General features: G+C 41.8%; 1 protein-coding gene across 4 annotated transcripts in view; it reads left to right on the forward strand.

The window, feature by feature from the left end:
- zeb2b (zinc finger E-box binding homeobox 2b) overlaps window positions 1–26,946 on the forward strand; it is a 202,206-nt gene that overhangs the window by 151,600 nt on the left and 23,660 nt on the right. For 2 of the 4 annotated variants that reach the window (XM_034179059.1, XM_034179044.1), the window contains exons 3-5: window positions 4,524–4,775; window positions 15,090–15,158; window positions 24,136–24,324. In XM_034179059.1, the coding sequence (XP_034034950.1) occupies window positions 4,524–4,775; window positions 15,090–15,158; window positions 24,136–24,324 (510 nt within the window). The remainder of the gene's footprint in view (window positions 1–4,523; window positions 4,776–15,089; window positions 15,159–24,135; window positions 24,325–26,946) is intronic. The other 2 variants (XM_034179049.1, XM_034179054.1) reach the window with 2 other exon arrangements.

The raw sequence follows: 26,946 nt of genomic DNA on the forward strand, positions 1-26,946 counted from the left end.
AAGGCAGATTTTTCACAACTGTATGTTGTCTTTGTCCAGAGAAATTGCCTTCCTTCCATCCATCCAGCAAAACCTTCACCATCCTAAAACTTAAAAGCTCTCAAAATCATTAGTACTGGGGGGTCAAAGAGCTGCTTGGCAAAAAAAAAAGTGCTTTTCTGACATTTATAAATGCCATTTTTACTGAATTTTGCGTTTCAAGTAGGATATTTACAGAAGCTCTGAAATGCTCGCATCGGCCACTAGATGGCAAAAAAAGCTGATCAAATGTGCTGCGAGGTTTCGGCTGTTTTATTCGAGAAGATAACTTTTGGTGGAAATCCAGTTGTGTCCCTGACCTTCTGAGTAATTTGTGTGTCTGAAGAAGAAAAGGTGAAATTTCAGCTCTAGTTTGCCAGAATGCACACGGGAGAGTCGAGCTGAGATTTCACGTGTTTTCATGTAAATTTTTCTCTGTTTGGCAACACTGTTGAGCATGTTCTCCTGATGCAACAGACAAAAGCTGCACTGTGTGGTTTCTCCAGTAACAGCCACATAAACCTATAACTCCTTCAGTGTTGTTTGGATGTCTTGGTGGCTTCCCTCACGAGCCTCCTTCTTGCACGTTCACTCAGGTTTTGAGAACTGCCTCCTCAGACAGATTTACCATACAGTAACCATGCTGTTTGCATCCCAATAGATTGATGTAAATGAAATCCAAGAAAATGTTCTTGTGTTCATCTCCTGACTTGGCTGTAAAAGTGATTTATTTCATACATTAATGCCTGCATTTTATTTCTGTTTTTTCTTTTCAGTATGTTTCAGTATTTTTGCAATAGTCTGAGTGTTAATTTTGATTCATTTCTGGATGCATTTTAAATTCTTCACCCAAAATTCTTGGTTGCCAATGAAGCAAAAGGTGGCGTGTTAGGTGGCGCTGTTCTCCTTCACTCGTTCTGAATGTCGGACTGACATCATCACGTTTCTCAGTGTCTCTAGATTCTGCTTCCTGACCAGAGCGGTTTTTATCCCACAAGCATCACCAAACAGAATAATGACGAAAGTACAGAAGACAGAAGTAATTGTGCTTTTTGGGAGTGGTGTGAACTTGCTCAGCTGATCTCAGTGCATAAACGAGATATGGTGGGCGCCATGGAAGCCGCATCAGTAAAGTGGCGATGAGGAACTGATGCTGGAAACAGGATTTTGAAGGACAAATGTTAATTTTCTGGTGATGCTACTGAACCCTACAACCAGCCAGTCAGCATCACTGTGTGTTTGGTTTGACTGGACGGCGTTCCCACATCAGAGTTTTTTCATCGTGACCTCCGCGATCCGCTTTTCCATGTTGATGATTATCAGCTGGAAAAGCCACTTTGTCGTTAGTGTCAGATGTCAAACGTTTGACAGTTTGAGCGCTTTGATTCAGAGCTTCAGGTGAAGCTCGGTGGACCACCCACAAACCTCCCGCACGCTGTTGTTTTTTTTTTTTTATTGGGGGTGTGGGGATCTCTGAGGAGCATTACTGAGTCTGAACTTGCCTAAACCCTTCTGATCACACCTCTTGAAAAGGTTTTGTTTCCTCTGTCGATTGGTATTCGAGGCAGGTCACCGCGCTCTCCCCTGACCCGCCCCAGCCTTCCCCTCCCGCCCCCTCCCTCTCTGAAAGCCCTGTTTTCATTTTAATTTGCACCTGTTGTGCAGTTGTTCACTGAAGGCAAGTGCCGACCAGTCAGCGGTTCGGAGCCGTGTTCGGAGGACATGTGGAGGAGCTTATTTTTTTACATGTGTAATGTCCTGAGAAATGTCACGCATGAACTTCTTCGGATTCTGGGAACGCCCGTGTACTTCAGAAAGCAGCCCCACGCTCGGGCACAAAATCAGAATTAGGATCCTGGATTCTGCTGCTGAGGAAGGTGATCTCAGATCTGCTGAGTTATGAGGCCGCTGCTTTTTTTATTATTGCTCAGAAACATAAAAACAACAAAAAAAAACAGGCTCCATCCCGTCATTACTGCTCTCTCTCTCTCTCTCTCTCTCTGGCCCCTCCCATGATTTGTTTCACCGCAGAACATTCCTGTATGAGCTGCCAATGAGGTGTGTCCCCATGTAATGCCATATTTCTGGCTCCATCTGTGCGCCTCCAATAAGTCGTCTTCTGACGTCTTCCCTGCCACGATTTACGCTGTGGCGAATCTGCTCAGAGAACCTGCCGAAGGCGGCGACTAATTTGCACGCCAGCCACCTTTGATTGAGTTCACAGCCCTTATTTACAGGCCGTCTATTTTAAGAAAAGCAGGCATATGTCTGGGACTTGAGAGTGGTGGAAGCAGGCGCATCCTGCTGATGCCTTCGGGAGCTTTGATTGTGTGTGTGCTGGTATGTCCGTCTGTCTGTACCTGCTTTTATCTGCATGTACATAGGCGGCTCCAGAGGGGGGCTATGGTAGCTGATGCCCCGTGGAACTGAATGGCCACCCCAAAATGGTTGTACACTAAATCAGTAAGCAGAATGCATTAAACCACTTTGATTCTGGTAACTGTCAGATGTCAATCATAGCATGCACAGTGATGCGATGATTGTAAAGACATATACCTCTGTTACACAAGGATAAATTTTGTCCACACAGTCTAGCAAAATGGGCAGGGCAGGATTATTGACAATGTGGTGAGTTCCACAAGAACACACTCACACAAACATAGATAGAGCCCAGCCGATATCAGTTGGCAGATATAAGCCTTTATCTGAACATATCAGTATTGCCCTTATTTTTACATATATGAAAACTTTTATTTTACTTAATAAACAAAGCAGAGAAACAGTTTGTCTGTTGGAAATGTTGTCACAACAGTGTTTGTCCAGCAGAGGACCCTCTGATGGCATTGTTTACAGTGCTGTCTAGCGTAGCTGGGACCCCATCACCCCTTGGTCACATTAGGTACAAGAGAAAGAGGTAAAGTGTCCAGCAGAGGACCCTCTGATGGCATTGTTTACAGTGCTGTCTAGCGTAGCTGGGACCCCATCACCCCTTGGTCACATTAGGTACAAGAGAAAGAGGTAAAGTGAACAGCTGCCAATCATTTTCAATCAGAGTGGACACTTTACAGTGACAACAGGAAAGTGGTCTCCATGCCACCAGCTAGGTAGGGCCAAAGTAGATGCATATATTTTAGCCAAATGCATACAAACGTAGGTTGATTGTTAGTTATATTTTTTGTTATTTGTAATAAAGTCTATGTTTAAATTGTAAAAGTCTAAATTCAAGTGTTAATTCCTTTTCATTATCATAAGGGTTTGATCATCACCATTGATTATGTGTTGATCTGCAGTTTTGTTTGTTTATTTTGTTATCACTCCAAATTTACCCCACTACCATTATCCATACAGGTCAGCCTTGAGATACAGTTTATCTGCTATGTCTCAAGTTTAAAAAAGGCTTGTTGTTGAACTAGTTTCATGCTAAATAGCCAAATTACATACTGTGGAGAGTTGTGTGTGTGTGTGTGTGGGTGGGGGGGGGGGGTTGTTTGCCTAACCTGGCAAGCTACTGTGATAACTAGCTTCATCACCACCTGGATATTAAAGTAACAATTGCATGAAGGCAAATTATTTAAACACAAATTGTGCAGGATTTCATCCTATTAAAATATAATGCTGTTTATTTAAATCATCAGACATCAGTACTATGAGCTGTCATGTGATTGGATATTGGGGTAAAGTTCACCAGCAACTGTTTCGCTCCATAAAGTTGAATCCATGAATGACAGTGAATTGCAAAGAAAGGAATTTAAATTTTGAAATTTGGGAGCCAAATTGGTTCCACTTGTCTGTTTGCTTGCCCACCCATGTTTGAAAATGTGCAGCCGCCGCTGTGCACAACATCAGTTTCAAGGCCGCTCTCCCTGTTTGTGAGGAAACATTTATTTTGCAAATGTGAAACCTTCCCGAAGGGGACAAAAATCTAAGTGACTGCAGGTTAAGTCTTGTTGCGTGCACGGCGGCGACATGTGTAACAGTGTATGTGTTATGTGGAGCATCTCAAACGTGACGGCTGTGCTTCAGAGCAACGCCGTCCTGAAAGGTGCAGCTCATTGGCATCCGAGTCATGTGAGCATGACTGAAAATTAGCAGCTATTTTGGCTCACATCTCCTCGACAGCTGTCTGCCCACCGCTGTGGTTCAGTCACAGATTCCAGTCGCGGATGCTGTAATTGGGGTGTAACCCACAAAAACGCCTCCGCCTTGGACGGCACACTGATGTGGGGTGACCTTTTTAATCTAGGCATAAACCTCAATTTCCAAAATGAGTTGCTCCACCATTTACATTCAGTCCAATCTTTCGGCTGACACTTGTTCGCAAGTTTCAAAGCTGAATTTCTTTTGGTCCACAACAGTACAAGCTGTAATGAGGGTGAAACCCGGTGCAATATGAATGTTTGATCATGAGGAAACAGACCGTAAGCTGATGCTGGAGCTCAAACGTGACGCCTCATTATATGTTTTCCCCAATTTTTCGATTCTGACCTTCTCGTTCTTTATTCCAGCGCTCAACTACGAGAATGTGGTGGAGACGGGATCAGAGACGGAGGAGGAGGACAAGCTGCCCGTGTCCGAGGAAGACCCGCTGATCAACGGCACCGGCAGCCCCGCCAGCCTCACCAACCCAGATGCTTCGCCACGAGCCGAGAGCCACGGCCTGCTGTCCAAGGAGGAGGAGGATGACGAGATGCGAGACAGCGGCGTGGAGCACATCTGGCCCGACAACGACATGCTGAGTGCATCAGTCGATGGTACCGGTGGGTTGTTCTTCTTATTGCTGGCTTTGAACCTCAGCAGGAGAAGCTGGAGAACAGCAGTGTGGTTTCACCTCCTGAGGTTCTAAGCAGCTATCAGTTATTTATATCAGACTTTCCCCAGAATCAAAGCACTTGACAAAATAAACTCCAGTAATAAAAGAATAAATGCTAAAAAATAAAAATACACTCCAACAATCAGTGTTGCCACAGTTACTCCACTTACTGATTACTGATGACTCCTTGAAAAAGTAACTTAGTTACTTTACTGATTACTCAATTGTAAAAGTAACTAAGTTAGATTACTAGTTACTTTTTTAGTTACTTTCCCCAGCTGCCGACAACAACCCATGTCAACATGACAATGATACTTGTTTTGCCAAAACTCACTTTATAGTCACCCTTTCTTGACTTCAATGAAAATAAATACTTGTTTTATAAAAAGTAAAATAAAGACCTCTTTCTTGACCTCATATTTAACTGTTGACAGCACTGTAACAGTAAAACTTGCAATTTCTAACCTACATTGTTTATAAATGTAACTGTTAAATTCTTTCTAACATTTTTCTAACATTTAAATTCTCTCTAAACATTTTACTTGTCAAAATTATTATTATTATAAGTAGTATTAGTAGTTGTAGTAAAAAAAGGCTTCCAAACTGGACCTTTAATCTAGGGGTGTTGGGGGGGGCACATCCTGGCCCCACACCCCCATTCAATCTGGATTCACCCCTGCTTTGGTGGTTGAGCCCAAAGAATGGATAACATTTATTTATGCAGAAAACATGACCAGATTTACAGGTAAGAATGTTTTATTGCGTTTTCACATCATGTGGTCCTCAGAAAGAGAGTTTAGGTGCATTTGAGTGGAAAATAGTGTTAGTTGTTGACGCGGAGGATCAGCTTTTTTTAACGAGCAGATACAGAGCAGCTCAGCTCAGAATTGTAAATAAAGGAGAAAAAAAGCATAAACTGTCTTTGTAAAGCTCAGTGCAGGTGTGCTGTTGTCACCGCGCTTTAAGAGGTGAGGACGAGTCGTAGCTGCTGCAGAAAACTGCAGATGAAAAGCTCACAGCTCACTTAAAGTGGGCAGTTCAGTCGAACCCCAACCTCCTGCCCACGGACCAAGTTTAATGCTGCTATCGACCCACAATGCAAAAATAATAGTAACGCACAGTGACTTGGAGAAGTAACTTTAATGTGATTACTGATTTGGAAAGATTAACGCGTTAGATTACTCATTACTAAAAAAAAAAGTGGTCAGATTAGAGTACCAGCATCACTGCCAACAATACACAAAAATCCCAAGTTAAGGAGCTGATAATGAAAAAAAAGTAACGCACACACACACACACACACACACACACACACACACACACACACACACACACACATATATATATATACTCAACAAAAATATAAACGCAACACTTTTGGTTTTGCTCCCATTTTGTATGAGATGAACTCAAAGATCTAAAACTTTTCCACATACACAATATCACCATTTCCCTCAAATATTGTTCACAAACCAGTCGAAATCTGTGATAGTGAGCACTTCTCCTTTGCTGAGATAATCCATCCCACCTCACAGGTGTGCCATATCAAGATGCTGATTAGACACCATGATTAGTGCACAGGTGTGCCTTAGACTGTCCACAATAAAAGGCCACTCTGAAAGGTGCAGTTTTATCACACAGCACAATGCCACAGATGTCGCAAGATTTGAGGGAGCGTGCAATTGGCATGCTGACAGCAGGAATGTCAACCAGACCTGTTGCTCGTGTATTGAATGTTCATGTCTCTACCATAAGCCGTCTCCAAAGGTGTTTCAGAGAATCTGGCAGTACATCCAACCAGCCTCACAACCGCAGACCACGTGTAACCACACCAGCCCAGGACCTCCACATCCAGCATTTTCACCTCCAAGATCGTCTGAGACCAGCCACTCGGACAGCTGCTGAAACAATCAGTTTGCATAACCAAAGAATTTCTGCACAAACTGTCAGAAACTGTCTCAGGGAAGCTCATCTGCATGCTCGTCGTCTTCAGTGGCGTCTCGACCTGACTCCAGTTCGTCGACGTAACTGACTTGAGTGGGCAAATGCTCACATTCGCTGGTGTTTGGCACGTTGGAGAGGTGTTCTTTTCACGGATGATGCAAAGGAGATGTGTTGCACTGCATGAGGCAAATGGTGGTCACACCAGATACTGACTGGTATCCCCCCCCAATAAAACAAAACTGCACCTTTCAGAGTGGCCTTTTATTGTGGGCAGTCTAAGGCACACCTGTGCACTAATCATGGTGTCTAATCAGCATCTTGATATGGCACACCTGTGAGGTGGGATGGATTATCTCAGCAAAGGAGAAGTGCTCACTATCACAGATTTAGACTGGTTTGTGAACAATATTTGAGGGAAATGGTGATATTGTGTATGTGGAAAAAAATTAGATCTTTGAGTTCATCTCATACAAAATGGGAGCAAAACCAAAAGTGTTGCGTTTATATTTTTGTTGAGTGTATATATATATATATATATATATATATATATATATATATATATATATATATATATATATATATATATATATATATATATTCGAGAGACATTTTTTGACAGGTGTGACTTACACTCTGGAAAATATGAGTAAATTCTTGTTTCATATACTGTATCTTACAAACTTTGTAAAAATATCAAATCACAGGCTCCAAGACCTCAGTGGCAGTACCTTCAGATGCCCCAAAAATGGTCCAAAACACAACAAACAGCAAATCTTCATTCTTCAAAGAAAAAAAACATTTTGCTTAAAAAAAATGAATGTACCATTAAATAATTTCATCAATTTTAGTAAATTATAAAATTTGTCAATTTTGGTAGCAAAATGAATGAGACAAAAATATGAAACCTTGAGAGTAAATTAAAATGATTAATTGGATTATGCATTATGTAACCGACAAAACTGTTCGTAATAATGTGGTGAATTCATGCTGATTTTGGAAATGTGGTACTGAACCACGTAGACGGTGTTCAGGTAGTGTCTGGTTTCACTCACCAAAACTAGTGTTCAGCTGACTTTCCAACAATTGTGTACCCATGCTGCCTGTTTTATGCCATAAGTCCCGCCCATCTGGTGCCCGGTTAGACTTCAGCAAACGGCGCTGAGCGTCATGCAAACAGTACTTGAGCCAGGTCTGATGGCGATGCAACCTGATGATAAACAGTTTCTCTGTGAGCGACGGAGACCATTTGGTTGGTACTTAGAGGCAGCGCCGCTCTGATCCAAACATCAGAAAGTATTTGCAGTCATGTGTAACCGCGCCGAAAGCCTGTCGGCTCAGAGAACCTAAAAGCAAAAAGAGGTGAGGATGTTGCTTCACGCCGCCACACCAACGCCACGCTGTCAGGTTTGAGGTGATCGTCAGCAAAATATTTTACAGGTAGACCTAATAACATTTCTGCTTTACTGAGCATGAGCACAGGTGATAAAGGTTTACTTTCAGTGGGAGTGGCTAAATTAAACAACGTGTTCATTTGTGTTCATCAACACCGATATCCACTTAATCTGACCCGAGTCTGACGAAGTCCTTCAGCATGTAAGATCACCAAAACCATTTCTTTGTCCAATGCAAGCAGCACTGGACAAAGAAATGAATCAATGAGCTCTGCTCACTGAACGCCGCATGCTGGGCTGGCCCCTCCCACAAAGAGTTAGCCCATCAGGAATGGTCTCCGTCCTCTCCACAGACCGCATGCTGTGATCCAGTAGGAACATCTCCTTGTTCAACTTTATTTGAGGTTCCAAAAACTGTCTAGTTCACAGTTTGAAGAAAAAACAGAAAACAAACACCACTGAGCTCCGCCTCCAGTTGGTTGACTCTCTGTCACATTGTCGAGACACCCCCCCCCACACACACACACACACACACACTTAACTAGGACCTCTTCTTAGCACCAGCTCCTCTGGGGTGATCATGAGACTTTCACAGTCCAGATGAAGCTAAAACCCTTCCAGAGGGTTGTGGATCTACCCGATGGTTTCTTCCCACTTGAAAACTAAGATCTGAGGTCCAGGGCCAGTTGATCTGAGGTCCAGGGCCAGACCAAGAGCATCTGAACTCCCTTGTCTTTTATCGGCCGTTATAAACACTGATACAATTTATCTGCAAGTAGCTCATATCGGCCAATTTCACTGGCATACCTAGTTATCGGTCAGGGTCTAATGTGGTCTGGAGCTCACTGCGATTTGGTTGGAGGATGTGGGTAGGAAAAAAGGCAAATAGTAGACAACTGATGGAGATGCCACAAACATTATTCGATATCTACCGTATTGTTCGTAGTGTAAGTCGCACCTTTTTTTCTGTATGTGGAATTCACGTTGTAACACATGGGGGCGAGTTTGACCCATCATCAGTCCTGCAGATCCTATCAGGTTTGAACCGAGCCGTGAGGAAGACGTTCAACAAAACAACGCTTCTGTGTTCCAGCCCGCGTTTGTGAAGCGGGTTTATCAGTGTTTGTGGTTTTCTGACATCAGCCATGAGTGATGCCGTGTAATCCCTCCTCCTTAAAAAGCTGCCGTGGCGTTTCAGCATCAGCAGTGAGCGATGCTGTGTAATTCCTCCTCCTCCCTAAAAAGCGCGCCTTAATCCCCGCAGGTGATACCTTCCCAAGTTGACGGATTTATCTCCTTTTTGTTGAATAACTCTGATTGCAGGGAGCCAGTCGCGGATGCTTGAAAGATAAATACTTTTAATTAGGGGGCAGGGTATGATCATTAAAGGAAGCCAGACTACTGCAAAAAGTCATTAACAATCTTAAATGAAATTTTTATTTTTATGATAGCCATTTACATGTATAATAAGAGTCAATGATTCTTGGAAGCATGTGACAGGAACAGAGTACAGCGAGAAGTCATGTAAGACAGCCCATTTAAATGAGCCGGGCTTCACTATTCATTTCTGCTAATGAACTAGCTGTGCACGGCACCGAAAAACCGCTTCACATTCAGCAATCTTAAATTTTAAGATGGGGGAAAATTGCACATTTATTAGGTGGGGGGGGTAAATTTTCCCAAACAAGAGTTGGTGTTAGGTGCAAGTCTTTAAGGAGGAGAGAGGAGATAGTCGGGTAAATAAATCAAGATAAAGGATAAACAAGCTGTCGTTGCATATGGTAATTGTTTATTTGATAAAGACCCACGGTGCCGTAATGTCTGTAATTCAACTATGTTGCAATTCCCAGATAATATCCTTCTTGTGTGATAAAGTGTCTGACATATTTTGGAGAGCAAAGCAAGTTCATTACAACGTTTGGGAGTCTCTTTCCCAATCTATGTTTCCCAGGCTGTTTTTCTTCTTTGGTGCCTAAGTGTCTACAGTGATACCTCAGCACATAACTTAACCCTGAGATAACTTACCCGCCCCGTGCGCTCGCACTGATTTGGTGTGCACTCCCCTATCAGGAGCTTTGACACAGGTCGGGGAGGTACAAGAGAATTTAAGGGGAAAAAAAAGAGTGGGGAAAGTGGATTTTCAGCATGTAGGACAGAAAGCAACAAATTCATCGACTGTCCGAGGCCCTCCATCAGTGTCTTGTGTCTGGTGTTGTCCTTGACATTCCTGCGTCCCACAGCGAGGCCGCACGTGATTTGGTGGAAAGCATGACATCATTAATGCTGACAGGCGTTTTCAAATAAATCACCCGTCTTCTCCTTTTGCCCTTTTCAGTGACTAGTTTGTCACTGAAAAACATACTTTGTTCATCTTGTTTTGGCGCACTGTGTTCCGTGTCTGGCGGGAATCGTTTCAAGGGGTAACATTTTACACATTTTCAGCTCACGAAGACAACTGACCAGGTGTCTCACGGACAGATGCTTCTGACTCTCAAGGTTACTCACTGTTTTTTCACTGCACCTGCAAGTCCTGCACCTCTATGGAAATACACACATACATATATATATATATATATATATATATATATATATATATACACACACACACACACACACACACACATGTATGTATGTATGTGTGTGTGTGTATCTCTGTCCTCCTCTCTGCTCGAGCCTCCAGTTCAGTCCCTTTATTCTTATTTTTATTTGAGGGTTTTATTTGATTTGGGCATTGCACAACATGAACGTTCACCCTCACACCTCATAAAAATCTTCAGTTAATTGAAGGAGACGGGTAACTGGAAGACAAAGACAAAGAAGAGTCCCTGTTTTTTTTTTTCCACATGACTGTTGAGCTCAGCTGAGTCATTAAAGGGGCGGCACACAGTTGCATTACAGAGGGCAGAATTTTAGTTTATGCAAATGGTTAATTTTTGGCAAAAATTTGAAATGAGATTATAGAGAGAATAAAGTGATTTTGATGAAATATCATAATTTTACGTTTATTTTTTCCCAACATGCTTTGTTCAAGGGCTTTTAGAATTTTTGTAATATGATAAGAAAATAGTTTTTTTTTTTTAGTATTATTGTATTTTATTATTGTTTTTAAATCAGACCTTTCAAAATGGGGTTCAAAGGATTTATATATGTATATATGTATATGAGACACTGCATGTAGAAACTTCAACTTCTGGACCTGTTGCTTTAAATAGAAAGGAACTGTTAGTAGCCACACCCCCTCTTAATTAAACAGAAGACACATCTTGCCCACAGACTGTGGTGGTGTCACACATGGACTCATGAAGGACATTTCACCAGAACGTCACGATCCTGTCAAACATCACGTTGCCATTAGTTGACTTCATGGATGCATATGACACATAGAACGTCATCGCATCACATTTACGCTGCTGGCAGCTGTTGTCTCGTTTTGTGTGTCGAGACGTGCACTCTGAGTCACATTATAAGAGTGTACTTTCTTTTTTACTCTGGTCTCAGATTTGTGCTCAAGTCTCAGATCTGTTCTCAGATCTCAGATCTGCACTCAGGTCTCAGATTTGTCCTCATGTCTCAGATTTGTTCTCAGATCTCAGATTTGTCCTCAGGTCTCAGATTTGTCCTCAGGTCTCAGATTTGTTCTCAGGTCTCAGATTTGTCCTCAGGTCTCAGATTTGTCCTCACGTCTCAGATTTGTTCTCAGGTCTCAGATTTGTTCTCAGGTCTCAGATTTGTTCTCTGGTCTCAGATTTGTTCTCTTGTCTTAGATTTGCTCTCAGGTCTCAGATTTGCTCTCAGGTTTCAGATTTGTCCTCACGTCTCAGATTTGTCCTCAGGTCTCAGATTTGTCCTCACGTCTCAGATTTGTTCTCAGGTCTCAGATTTGTCCTCAGGTCTCAGATTTGTTCTCAGGTCTCAGATTTGTCCTCAGGTCTCAGATTTGTCCTCACGTCTCAGATTTGTTCTCAGGTCTCAGATTTGTTCTCAGGTCTCAGATTTGTTCTCTGGTCTTAGATTTGCTCTCAGGTCTCAGATTTGCTCTCAGGTTTCAGATTTGCACTCATGTCTCAGATTTGTTCTCATGTCTCAGATTTGTCCTCACGTCTCAGATTTGTTCTCAGGTCTCAGATTTGTTCTCTGGTCTCAGATTTGTTCTCTGGTCTTAGATTTGCTCTCAGGTCTCAGATTTGCTCTCAGGTCTCAGATTTGCTCTCAGGTTTCAGATTTGCACTCATGTCTCAGATTTGTCCTCAGACCACAGATTTGTTCTCGGGTCTCAGATTTGTGCTCATCTCTCCGATTTGTGCTCAGACCTCAGATTTGTCCTCATGTCTCTGATTGGTCCTCAGATCACAGACTTGTTCTCAGGTCTCAGATTAAAACAGGAATGTTTTCAAAATAAATGGCATCAGTGCTGCTTTGAAAATAGGCAGAATATGGTCAGGATACTGGACACCTCGAGCCCACTCTGGGTCTCGAGCCCACTCACACCTCCATGCGGTACTGTAGACCACGTGGACTCACTGCCAACATAACACAGGGTCTCCACGCTGCCATTCATAGGAAATGCTTGCATAACAGGGACCAGGAATTGGACCATTAACCCTGGCAGTTGCAGGCGTCTTGTGAAGCCCGGCGGCGGTGAGACGTTAAGCGGTATGAGTCCACCTCATGCTGGACGAAGCCTTCACTCCGTCTCCACTGCAGATAAAAGTTTTCTGAGGTAAAGAAGTGGCTCTTCTGTTTGCGTCAGCCTGAAAGAATGCAGCTAAATTTGATTACCCAAAGCAAACAACTCACGAGCACGAATAAACCTGAAACTTCACCCGCTGATATACGATACTTGTGGGTATATTTTAATCTGTGGTGGAAGGATTTTTTTTTTTTTTTTGGCCGGTTTTGTTTTGTCGTAGCTTAATTTATGTCGTTTAAAACCCATTTATTTTCTCGTGCTCTGCCTGTGGTTTTGATGCTTGAGAAAAGGCCCGACCAGGGGAAAGTTAAACAAGGACATATCCTTCTAAAAGACTCTGTTATTACTCTCTGAAGCCATTGACGGCTGTATTTATCATTTTACCACAGAATCCAGATCTTTAATTTTAAGAAAACCCAGAATTATGAGTCTTAGCAAGCATCCATATCTATTAAGTCCTTTGTTTTTGAGAATAAAAACAAACCTCATCTGGTTTTTAAGTGCCAGATTTCTCCATTGGAGGGGCGGTTACATCAGATCCTGCAGCGGGCGGCTAAAAAATTAAAAAACTATCTTGACAATGCAACATTTGTGACGTCCTCGTAGGAGCAGCAGAACAGGACCAGATGTGGATGAAGCTCACAATGTGGGTTTTCTTGTCTTCCCCGGAGTTCTCGGAAGCACCTTGATTTAATTTTTACAGACAAGGCAGGAAGGAGGTCCGGGGGACTCCTTAAGATGATTGTCCAGCCTGTGTCCTCGCCTCGACCGCGGAGCCATGGATTTGTCAGAGGAGGATTCGGCCGTTTCTTTATGGGTCTGTCACAGTGTTTATTTACAGCCGGCTTACCTGTGCCAGGACGCTCTCCGCCCGCCTGCACTGGCTCAGCGCCATTATCCTGATTGGGAACCATTTCTGCTTGAAATAATGCTGCTGGGCAGAATGAAGGATTATTGAAGATCTGCCATCCTGACATGTGTCCCAACTCCATGGATTCATTCATGACTTTCTGCAAAGATTGGATGTGTTCTTTAGCTTTTTGGATAAACCTGAAAGTACTGCTTTTAAAATGATGAAACCTTCGCACAAAACAACAACAACAAAAAGAAGTTGCATGAAGCAACTGCAGTCAGGTCAAACGTAGGCATCATAGGTTCTCTCGCTGCCAGGGTCCTCAACACAGAGGCACCTGTTAGCTTGTCTGGTTAGCATGTATATGCATCACAAATGGGCTCATGTACCATTAAATAATGTGTAGCAGCTTAACGGTGCAAAACCATCAACAGGACCACTTCATTCTGTTAGTCTGCACATGGGCAGTTCCTAATTGACTGCATTTTGATCCCAGCTGTAATATTTCCCCGTCTGGATCCATAGCATTGTTCGACTGTAAATCAGGGGTCACCAACTCTGATCCTGGACCTGGACCGTGTTTTCAACTCTCCCTGCTCCACCCACTGCTAAAGAACCAGGAAACACCAGACTTGACTAATCAGCTGGGGTTTTTACAGGTACACATGGAAAACATGCAGGACAGGTGACCTCCAGGATCAGGGTCATCGACTTCCAGGATCAGGGTTGCTGACGCCTGTTCTAAAGGAATTTATTACGTTTGCATTGTGATGGTTCCTCCCTGCAGTGGGAACATGTTGGATGACACTTCCTGTCTTACTCGTCTACTTTAAAATGTGAACTTCTCTTCAGTCTGACTCTGTGACTCAGCCAAACCGACTAGGTTATTTCTGGCTCCGCGCAGACGTCTGTGCAGCAAAAATTTGTGGTTCAGGGTTCGTATTCTTTGCAGTTGGAGCTTTGAATAAAAGCATCCACCAAATGACTGATGACAAAACGAGCGTGATCCTGCATGCAGAGGATTGCCGCGGCGTCACAGCCAGGGAGTAATAAGCTCCGGCGGTGTGTTGGCTGGAGCTCTATGATTGCTCAGGTGGATGTGCTCCGCGTTGTATTTAATCGCTGTGTTTGGCGATTGAGGCTTTCTTCATCTCCCCCGCCGCTTGTTGTCATGTTAAAGGTAAATAAGTCAGTGCCTGGCCCAGATGATAGCATTCATCAAGGGCGCCGAACAAAACTGCGGCACGCTGCGATGCACAGCAGTGCCGCCATCGCTTGCTCCGCACCTTCTTCTTCTTACAGGCCTCATTGTTGTCTTTGCACGGTACACTGATGTATTCACCCTCCTCCCTCTATCCTTTCTTCCTCTGTCTTTCTGTGCAGATGAAATAAAAGATGATTTTGACACCCTGGGGCCTGACGCCACGTTGCAGGCGGTTGCAAACGGTACAGGTGAGTTGACTGAAGATGACATGTTGAATGTGTTTTTGTCACCTTTGCTCTTAGTATTTATAAACTGCACAAAAGCACAAAACAGTGAACATAAGCTACACTAGAGGGCAGCCATGAGCCAAAGGCCAATAAGCTGCCAGATCTTAAACCACATCCACATTCCTTCTCCTGTAAGGGCGGCCTCCCGTGGCCAGTTTTTGGCCGCAGTTAACGCCCCGATTTCAAACTTCACAGCATCAGGCTGGATTTATTTGTTAATATAGCTGAAAAAAATTATATTACCTGCTGCACCCGAGTACGTATGATACCCATTAGGATTGTTTTTGCTCACGCTGTCCTGATCGCACACAGTGTTCTACCACAGATTACACCAGGTCCAGGCCCTGAGTGGGTGTCCGATTGGGTTTTTTTGCACTGAAACGTAGAGAATCTCATGTCAAAAAGGTCAGCAGTGGGGGAGAACACCTTAAGAGATATTTCCAGTACTTTTTGCAAAAATCAGTCAGCTGTTTGTTTTGCTTTGTTTTTTAATTAAGCTGTTGTTTTATAAAAACAAAAATCACCTCTGCAGGTTTTTCATCTGCACTGTCCAAATCTAGGTGGCACAGTGGCTTAGTGGTTAGCACTGTTGCCTCACAACAAGAAGGTCAAGGGTTCGACTCCCACCTGTGGCCTTTCTGTGTGGAGTTTGCGTGTTCTCCCCGTGTTTGTGTGGGTTCTCTCCGGCTTCCTCCCACATCCAAAGACATGCAGGTTCGGTGGACTGGAAACTTTAAACTGTCTGCAGGTGTGAATGTGTTTGTTTGTCTGTATGTGACTCTGTGACAGACTGGCATGCTGTCTGGGGTGGGATAGGCTCCAGCCCCCCCCCCCCCCCTTAATTGACCTTTAATTGGAGTAAGCAGGTTTAGAAAATGATTGGATTATCTGAATCTGATTTAAATAAAAATAAAAAAGCACACATCTTTTAAGTGGTGATTCTTGCAGAATACATAACAGTTTTCCTGCAGGATTGTTGTGTATTTTGCTGCATTTGTGTTACTGTGAGTCATAAGAAGTCTCATAGAGCTTGCAGCAGAGAAACAGGCCTACGACGTGCCGCTGCAGCCACAAGGCTGCACACTCCAGATAATGTGCAGCGTCTGACTTTCACTCAGTGTAACTTTTATTCTGAAAGGCTAAAGTTTTAGTCTGGTCAGACCAGAGAATCCAGAAACATCACTTAGTCAATAGAGCTGATGTATCTGTTTAATTTAAAATTTTAAATTAATTTAAATCTCATAATAAAAAATGGTGTATTTTTTATGATTTTTGAATTTTATTGAATTTGTATCATGTTGTAAAAGATGTATTTTCATTCTGACGTTGAAGTGATTTTTTTTTTTAAGTGAGTTTATTTATTTTCATTTCATGTCATAAAACAGTTTAAAATGTGTGTAAAATACTAATGGGGGTAAAATAAGTGTCTCCTGGAAACTTGACTTTGGAGGTTTTCCAAACACCTTCATCCAGGAGCAAACACGAACCTGCTGCTACCACAAATCAGCCCGGATACGTGGCGGTAAAAAAGAAGGATTAATCTTCCAGCATTAAAATAAGATAAAAACCGCCATGAAAACACACAAACAAAAAACCCACAAAACACTGCAGATGTGTTTTTAAAGTTCCTTATTTGGATTTGTGATGCTTTTAAAGTGGATGTGTCAGTAATCAGTAACTGGGAAACTGAGCAGCGTTAAGTGTTTGTGTTGATATTGTGTGACCCGGTTTGTGTGCCGCCCGGCACACCGGCTCACCAACCACATCCACAAGCTGACCCGCAATTAAACCCGTCGTCTTTTCTCTCAACTCCCACTAATTACATTTTTACGGCTTTTTTCAGCTTTTACTTGTAATAACTGTTTCTGGATCCAAACCTCATCTGTCATTTGTTATGAATTTAAGGATGCTGATTTCGAGCTGAATAGTCGTGTCTGTCCCAAAATTCTCCGCTCCATGATATCATCCTGGTAAACCAAACTCACGCTGCACAACCCCAAAACCCTGCCTTCAACTTTAATTATTATTACTCTGGAGTGGCTGTGATGTTTTCTTCTTCTTCTCTACTTTTTTCCATTTGTCTCTTCTGAAAATTCAAGCACAGCAAATGTTTTCCATTTTGAGCGCTTGAAGGAGTTTTGGAAACAATAATGTGGCACCGCTGTGGAAGCGCCGCCACTCCATCACATGTGATTTCATTTAAAGACATGAGCAGTTTGATCACGTCCCGGTGCCAAAGTGCACTTTGATCCAGGTGATTTCCTCTTCCACTGAGAGGCACGTCCAACATTTCTCCATAACGACACAAAGTTTTCCTCCAAAGTCACACACAAAAAAGCTTCAAAGTTTGCAACAGACATGAACAATAAAGCTTTCTTTTTCAGTCGAATGATTTTAGTCATGAAATAGAAGCCAGGAAAGCCCCAAAATAGATAAATAACACTGATATGTTGTCAGGTTTCAGTGCAGTAACAATTAGCGGCACAGTCCATGAAGAATGGTCTAATGAGAATTCAGTAAACGATGCTATCGCATTATCAAAAGCCATCCATTGGCACCGATGACATTTCCGTGCCATTTTTGACAACCAAATATCTACTACCTTGACCTTTTGCAAATTGGAAGGCAAAGTCATCACAGCCTTACAAATGGCTCTTTAAACCTCACCTTGGCTCATGGTCTAAACGACTAATTAACAGCAGAATGCTGCAGATGAAGTCTTTTGTACCGACAACTGTTTGTGCCTGTTAAAAAGGAAAACATACATATCCTTCACTTTACTCGTTCTCCTCATTCGTAAATACTGCTTCCTCATAATTAGAAGATTCTAGGTCATAATAAAAGAATAAAATACCATAACACAAATATAAGTCAGAAATACATGTTACAAGGTCATAACAATCATAATAAGTCAGGAAAACAAGATGCTAAGTCATAATGATGATCAGTCAGAAATTCATGATCTTAAGTCATAACAATGATAATAATTTAGAAATATGTGATAAGTCATAATAATTAAGTCATAATAATAAGTCAGAAATACATGATACTTAGTCATAATGATGGTAAGTCATAAATACATGATACTTAGAGATAACGATATAATAACTCAAATACATGATATTACGTCATAAGGATAAGTCATTAATACATGATACTTAATCATAATGATAACTCAGAAATACATGATATTAATTCATAAGGATCAATCAATCAATCAATTTTATTTATATAGCGCCAAATCACAACAAACAGTTGCCCCAAGGCGCTTTATTTTTTAAGGCAAGGCCATACAATAATTACGTAAAAACCCCAATGGTCAAAACGACCCCCTGTGAGCAAGCACTTGGCGACAGTGGGAAGGAAAAACTTAGGATTTCGGCAATGCATTCGGGATTCGACGCACATTAGTGCAAATACCCTGGATCTGGTTCTCGCATGTGGTATTGCTGTCACGAATATTGACATCATGCCTCTTACATCAGTGGGGTCTGATCACTCACTTATTAAGTTTACAGTTTCGCTGCCATGTTTAGTGGAACAACAACCTTATATATCATTAGGGTGATGCATCAACTCATCAACTAAATCAAATCAAATCAAATCAGTTTTATTTATATACCGCCAAATCACAACAAACAGTTGCCCCAAGGCGCTTTATATTGTAAGGCAAGGCCATACAATAATTACAGAAAAACCCCAACGGTCAAAACGACCCCCTGTGAGCAAGCACTTGGCGACAGTGGGAAGGAAAAACTCCCTTTTAACAGGAAGAAACCTCCAGCAGAACCAGGCTCAGGGAGGGGCAGTCTTCTGCTGGGACTGGTTGGGGCTGAGGGAGAGAACCAGGAAAAAGACATGCTGTGGAAGAGAGCAGAGATCAATCACTAATGATTAAATGCAGAGTGGTGCATACAGAGCAAAAAGAGAAAGAAACACTCAGTGCATCATGGGAACCCCCCAGCAGTCTACGTCTATAGCAGCATAACTAAGGGATGGTTCAGGGTCACCTGATCCAGCCCTAACTATAAGCTTTAGCAAAAAGGAAAGTTTTAAGCTTAATCTTCAAAGTAGAGAGGGTGTCTGTCTCCCTGATCTGAATTGGGAGCTGGTTCCACAGGAGAGGAGCCTGAAAGCTGAAGGCTCTGCCTCCCATTCTACTCTTACAAACCCTAGGAACTACAAGTAAGCCTGCAGTCTGAGAGCGAAGCGCTCTATTGGGGTGATATGGTACTACGAGGTCCCTAAGATAAGATGGGACCTGATTATTCAAAACCTTATAAGTAAGAAGAAGAATTTTAAATTCTATTCTAGAATTAACAGGAAGCCAATGAAGAGAGGCCAATATGGGTGAGATATGCTCTCTCCTTCTAGTCCCTGTCAGTACTCTAGCTGCAGCATTTTGAATTAACTGACTTATCAAGGATAAGTCATTAATTCATGATACTTAATCATAATGATGGTAAGTCACAAATACATGATACATAGAGATAACAATGATAATACTTCAGAAATACATGATACTAAGTCATAACAATGATAAGTCAGAAATTCATGATACTTAGTCATAGCAATAATGATAAGTCAGAAATACATGATCCTGTACTAAGTCATAATGACAAGTCAAAAATCCAAGATACTAAGTCATAAAGATGATATTAAGTTAGAAACAGATGACACTTAGTCATAACAAGAATAATAAGTCAGAAATATATGATACTAAGTCATAATAATAAGTCAGAAATACATACGTAGGCTTAACAATGTTAATAAGTAAGAAATACATGATAGACAAAGAAATACAAGCTACTTAGTCATAACGATCATGACAAGCCAGAAATGCATGATACTTAGTCATAACGATAATGATGAGTCAGAAGTGCATGATGCTTAGTCAAAACAATGTTAATAAGTAATAAATACATGATATTCAGAAATACAAGATAATTAGTCATAACGATCATGACAAGCCAGAAATGCATAATACTTAGTCATAACAATGAAGACACATCAGAAATGCATGATGCTTTGTCATAATGATGATAAGTTAGAAATACATAATAAGTCCCTTCGGCTGCTCCCTTGTTTGCACTTGGGGTCGCCACAGCAAATCCAAGGTGGATCTGCATGTTGAATTGGCACAAGTTTTAAGTTAGAAATACATGATGGTCAGAAATACAAGATACATAGTTATAACAATGATGATGACAGAAATTCATGATACTAAGTCATAACAATTATGATAAATCAGAAATGCATGATGCTTAGTCAGAAATACATGATACTTAGTCATAACGATAATGTTAAATACATGATGCTTAGTCATAACAATAAGTCAGAAATAGATGATAGTCAGAAATACAAGATAATTAGTCATAACAATGATGGTAAGTCATAAATACATGATATTTAGTCAGAAATACAAGATACTTAGTCATGACAATGATGATAAGTCAGAAATTCATGATACTAAGTCATAACGATGATAAATCAGAAATACATGATACTTATTCATAGCAATGATGGTACATCAGAAACGCATGATGCTTAGTCATAACAATAAGTCATAAATAGATGATACTTAGTCAGAAATGCATGCTGTCATATAAAGCCATATAAAATATGCATCAGGTTTTCATTGAAGCTTTGTGCACTGACCATGACTCACATTCATAATAAAGTGAGAAACCAGACTAATTTTTAAAGTTGCTGGATGTATTGAAGACTGTATTATCCAAGAAGTATTAGTAATATTAGAAACAATTGTTACATTTACAGTAATGTCAGTGACAGGTGCTCCTGCGTGTTGGTGCACACATGCAGGCAGCAGTCAGATGGATCACACCACAGAGACACTCCCTTGAAACAAGTGCTCTACAGGACAAAAAGAACAAGTAAGAAAATGCACTCATCAGTATTTTATCTGTCTGGTGCACGGTCCCAGCTCAACCCCACCACGTAACTCCTATGTAAGATGGGGCAGACATGCCAGCAGTCTGGCACCAGCCACAGCCTAAAGCTCACACACTAACCAGACTTTGCATGTATAACGTGTTCCGGTGCAGTCCAGACCGCATTGCTGAAAGTTTTACTGTGGGAGAAAAACCTGATTAAAAATCCCCTGGGCATCGCAGTGGCCAAGCGGTTAGTGAGTTTGTTTCCAGAGCACAAAGTTCCTGGTTTAAGACCACCCGTGCCCATTCTCCATGTAATGTAGAGTTGTGTCATTAAGGGCGTCCAGTGTAAACTTCTGGCAAATCAACATGCAGATCCATGTCAGATCTGCTGTGGCGACCTGGAGTGAAAAAAAGGGGGAAGCCAAAGAAACTTACCATATGATAAAAACCTGTTCTCTTGGGCACCGCAGAGTGCTCTGTCATGAACCATGTTGTGGTGCTCTTTGTTTTAAATTTTGACGCACTGCCACCTAATTAAGACACACTCTTACAGGACAAACATGTCAGGGTGCATCGTGAAAAAGCTCTTTTGGGTGTATTTGAGCATGCCCAACAGCCCGTCATAGTAGGTGGGTTCACCACTTCAATATGAGACTCTAAGTCAAATTAGATCATAGGTATGATATTCTATGTCATATGAAATCATAGGTATGATAGTTACAGCATACATATGAGATTGTAACTCACTTTATATATGTATGAGGTTCAAAGTCATATGAGGTGATAAGGATGAGATTCTAATTGAGATTCAGATTAGAGATTCAATTGCGAGTCAGATTAGATCGGAAGTATGAGATTCTAACTGATATTATATATGTATGAGATTTTAAGTCATATTAGATCATAAGTATGAGATTCTAAGTGATATTAGATCATATGTATGAGATTTTAACTGATGCTATATGTGTATGAGATTTTAAGTCATATTAGATCATAAGTATGAGATTCTAAGTGATATTAGATCATATGTATGACATTCTAACTGATGTTATATATGTATGAGATTCTAACTCACTTTATATATGTATGAGATTCAGTCATATTAGATGATAAGTATGAGATTCTAACTTATGTTGTATATGTATGAGATTCTACATCATATTAGGTCATAAGTGCAATATTCTAACTCATGTTATATTATATATATTCTAGTCAGATCATAAATAAGAAATGACATCTCATGTTATATATGTATGACATTCTGCATCATATCAGCTCATAAGTATGAGATTCTAAATCATGTCATATGTATGAGATTCTAAGTTCTATTAGATGATAAGTATGAGATTTTCTCATAAGTGAGGATCTATGTCATACTAGATAACAGGTATGAGTGTGTAAAGCCGAGGTCACAACCCGCCGTACTTGCACGTGCGTGCAGTCTACTTGCAAAAACGTGGGCTAAATTTGGAGATCCGTACGTCGTGAGTACTGCCTCAGTACGAATTTAGGAGCACGCAGACACGCCGTAGAGGTTTTAGTGCATGTAGAACTTTCGCTGCGGTCAGGCTGCGGATTCACCAGCAGTACAGATGACGCATGTTGTGAGTACTGCCTCAGTACGGATTAAAAGCAGCACATTTTCATTCAATTACTATTGAATTAACCAAATCCGTACGTAGGCAGTACGGATTACGGCACTCACCACATACTATGGAGGCTGACAGACATGCATCCACGACGCAGCTTCTCACTTGAAGTTGGACTTTATTTCCAAACTTCAGCAACACAGACACTCCACAGCTTCAGTCTGTAACTTTTTGTTCAGCTGTAACTTTTCGAGGCAAGTAAACACTCGTACAACTGACCGCTGCAGGCTGGACATGCTCATCCATCGCTGACGCCGAAAAAACACCTGCCGCTCCGGTCCCGCTCATAAAAAAGAAAAGCGACCCCACACACACACACACACTGCTTTATTGTCAACTCTCTTTATCGTTACACTCCTAGAGACATGCGTTGAACGTACTCCCCCCCTCCTCTTGCTACTGCCTCCGTACATTTTCACAAAAACGTAGTGGCCGTGGCATCCGCAGAAAACGTACGGCGAAAAAAAAAACACACGGTGGGTTGTGACCGGGGCTTAAGTCATAATCTCTAGATGGTGTTACAATGAAACATACTTGATAATTATGAGAAACCGGATTGGTTCTGATGAGACCTCACTGGGTTTTCATTTGACGGTCTGCAGAAAAGATCTCTTCAGGTTGCACATGTCGTCTGTTTGACAGAACACCATCTCATTGGCGTATGAAGGTGACTGATTTCTCTTACCTCGATGTTTGGAGGCGGCTCAGTCCTCACGGCGGCTTAAAACTTTCCCTGAAGAGGAGGGACGAGAAAATAATTTGAGAAAGATATTGTGTGGCCTCAGCACTTTGGCTGGCTTAAGATATGCTCTGCTCAGCTGTGGCTCAGTGTGTGTGTGTGTGTGTGTGTGTGCGCGCGTGTGTTTTAATTCAGTGCCCCGGCTTGTGGTTTGGCCCCGTTAATCTGTTCAACATGGAATCAACAAAAGCCACAGTCTCTTGATTGACCTTATATGTGAAAGTCGATACAGAGAAGCTGCTCTGCTGCTGATTAAGCCGCACTTGGGTTTGTGTCTCCACGTTTTTATCTCTTTCGTTTTACAAACCCAAACTCTAAATGTGATTCAGCGCGATGAGGAAATTGGGTCAGTCGGGTGTTTTTGCACCTTGTTCTGCAGCGGTTCCATGGTAGCATGTTTAGATCTGACATTTGGTTCGGATTAAGTTACAATCCTTATTTTAGCCGCCGTGGCGTGACAAGCAAACCCAGTAATTTAGATGTATTCTCCCCAAAAGCACAGCGGTAATGTTTTAGGGCGGCTGTCCTCATCGCATTTCCACCAACATGCTCCCAATATCCTCCTGTAAGACATTTCTCTGGGGAAGAAATAAACCCAATTTATCCTCCATCTCTTCTTCTTCTCTCCTCCTCCTCTTCATGTGTCTCTTCAGTCAAGAGCGTCGATTGCACTTCAGAGTTCGAGGAGTTTTTTGCTAAGCGGAAACTGGATGACAGCGACAGCCATGTGGCGAGCATTGCCGAGTACCTCCAAAGGGGCGACACCGCCATCATTTACCCAGAAGCACCAGAGGAGCTGTCACGCCTGGGTACTCCGGAGGCCACCGGACCCGAGGAGAACGGTACGAACTGTGCTGCAGGGTGGGCGGGGTCAGATGATTTAAATGCTTCCAAATGACTCAAAATAAGTCTTCGTCAATATTATGTCATTTTTGAAACATGCACCATTAGCCGAGATGGCCACCGGACCTCAGCTTTGGTGGCCCCCCCACACACACACACACCTGCCCCGCCCCCATCTCACACACACAAACGAACACACACACGGCCCACCCATAGGTCAGATTTGTTTTGCTTGTGAAAGAAGATAAACAAACTCATTTCAAGCTACCAGTAACTTCAGCCACACATGCTCCTAATTTCCATTAAGTCTGATAATATCATTATTTCTTATAACAATACCACACATGTCCAGCAGGTGGCATATTATACAGACAAAACAAAGTTGCTTTTTGAGTGGATGTAGTGCATTGAGGTTAGCGAGGTTAGGTGTGCGGTAGCCAAGCGGTTAGCATGCTTGTTTCAAGTGCAGAAGGTTCCTGGTTCAAACCCCACCCTTACCCATTCTCTGTGTAATGTGGAGTTGTGACAGGAAGGGCATCCAGATCACTTTGGATCTATGGGGCAACCCAGACTGAGTGAGCAACAAGGGAGAAGCCAAAAGGATTTACTTTTACTTGTAGTACTTCATCGAGGTTAGCCACGTTTTAATCAGCTCATCCTCGTTATGATCACTTTTAATTTGGAGACATACATGGTGACAGAATGTATTGTGTTTGAGTTAACACACTGGAAGGGATAGACTGTATTTATTTATTTTCAGAAGCCTTGCAATAATGAGCAAAATATCTCTGATATTAGAGAATTCCTGAGTCTAATTTTACTTGATTTCATTGCAATAATTTTTTGGTTTGAAAGTCAAAACTGGTGAAATTAATACTGTGTTAATAATTGTGTCACAAATCTAAACACGCTCCTGTTTGCACACTTCAAATTCTGTCACGAGTGTTTTATACGTAGTCTTTATGACTAAATATTTCAGTACTTTGTAAGTCCAAACATTTTAGTGATACGAAAATTATTTGCTCACAAACTGTGAAGTCAAATTTACTTCTGAGTGAGCGACCCTGTGAGTTGATGAGCCATTGTAGTGGCAATGCTAGGCTAGGTAGCATGCTAATGCGGTAATATGTTAAAAATCACTTGAACTGAGGGTCGTCTTATAACTGAGTGCTCGGTCTGTTGATCTGTTGCTGAAACAGTTCAGGATTGAAGTTATGTGAGGCGGCTAGCCTTTAGCATTAATGCTACATTCATCAACATGCAGAACAGCACCAGGTTTCATTCATCTAAATATTTAGCCTATCTGAGCATCAAGGCACAGATCATATCAACACAGATATTCATCTGAAATGACTGACGCTGGCTGCTGGATCCTGCAGCCAAAATGTGACGGTTCTGAAGGTCCTCTTGGTTTGCTTCGGTAAATATTTTGACCTTCTCCCGCCGAGTGTGGCAGAAAAATGGCCTCCATGCTCGGCTAACCTCTGCGTATGAGTAATGGCATTAAAAAAAAGAAGTGAACAGCAGCTCCTCCGGCTGACACGATGGGGCAGCTGTTGGTCCCACAGATTCAGCGGATGCCTCAGTGTTTACCTACAGCCTTCAGCAACAGCTGTGCCGGGCTGGAAATCCAATCGCACACCTCCAAAAAAAAAATTTAGAATGGAGACATGATTCATATCTCAGATGTAATGAAGCAGTTTGAGGACATTCACAACATGTTAGTCAAAAACAGAAAACAGCATACGATATTAAATCTACAACACAATGTTTTACTGATTGGGGGACGTCGCCCAGTGCAGATTTTTTATGTCCGATTGTGTCCGCTGTTGGTGTGGAAAAAGACGAATACCCATTTGGAAAACGGGTGTACCATAACCGGTGGTAAAAGTAGGGTCGTGGAACGTGGTCAACATTTGGGAAAGTTTGAAAAATATTTTATAATTTGTGATCCACTAAACACAACTGGTAGAATTTAAGCGGTGCAGCCTGGTGGTGTTCTTTTCTAAGAGTAGGTGAAAGTGGACGAGCGGGTATCATACGCAGTAATCCAGACTGGCGGGTCTCTGAGCAGAAGCCTCCTCCTGATCCTCCTCCACAACACGAAACCTGCGAAAATGACGTCGACTTCTTCAGCAGACGATTTTAACAGAATTGTTTCATTTCCTCGGAAAAGTGTGAGGCAAAACACGGAAGCAGTGTTTTCTGCATACACAAAAGCAATCGCGTAATAGAAGTTATATGTACAAAAGTTTATTATATTCCATTTTTGGATTAAGATCCACAAAATCTGGATTGTAATCTAGATCTGCACCAAATCTCACCTGTTCTTAGACTTTAGCACACCACAGATTCATATTCTTTTTCAGAAAGATCTGTGTATCACCTCTTGAGAAATTCACAAAAAAAATGTTGAAAAATGACTAATGTTAAACAAACTGCAAACAAATCAGCAATAATTTCAGAGATACACAAAAATACATTTTGATGGGATCCAAATAGAGGGGTTAATTCAAGATTTTGGTCCAACTTTAAAGAAATGTGCAAGAGAATAGGTTCGAGCATGTACTGTATGTAAAAACGTCAGTAGAATGTTCTGAAAGATTTGTGCATTTCTTGAC

Source organism: Thalassophryne amazonica, chromosome 1 (assembly GCF_902500255.1).
Source record: "Thalassophryne amazonica chromosome 1, fThaAma1.1, whole genome shotgun sequence".
In the NCBI taxonomy this organism is placed as follows: Eukaryota; Metazoa; Chordata; class Actinopteri; order Batrachoidiformes; family Batrachoididae; genus Thalassophryne; species Thalassophryne amazonica.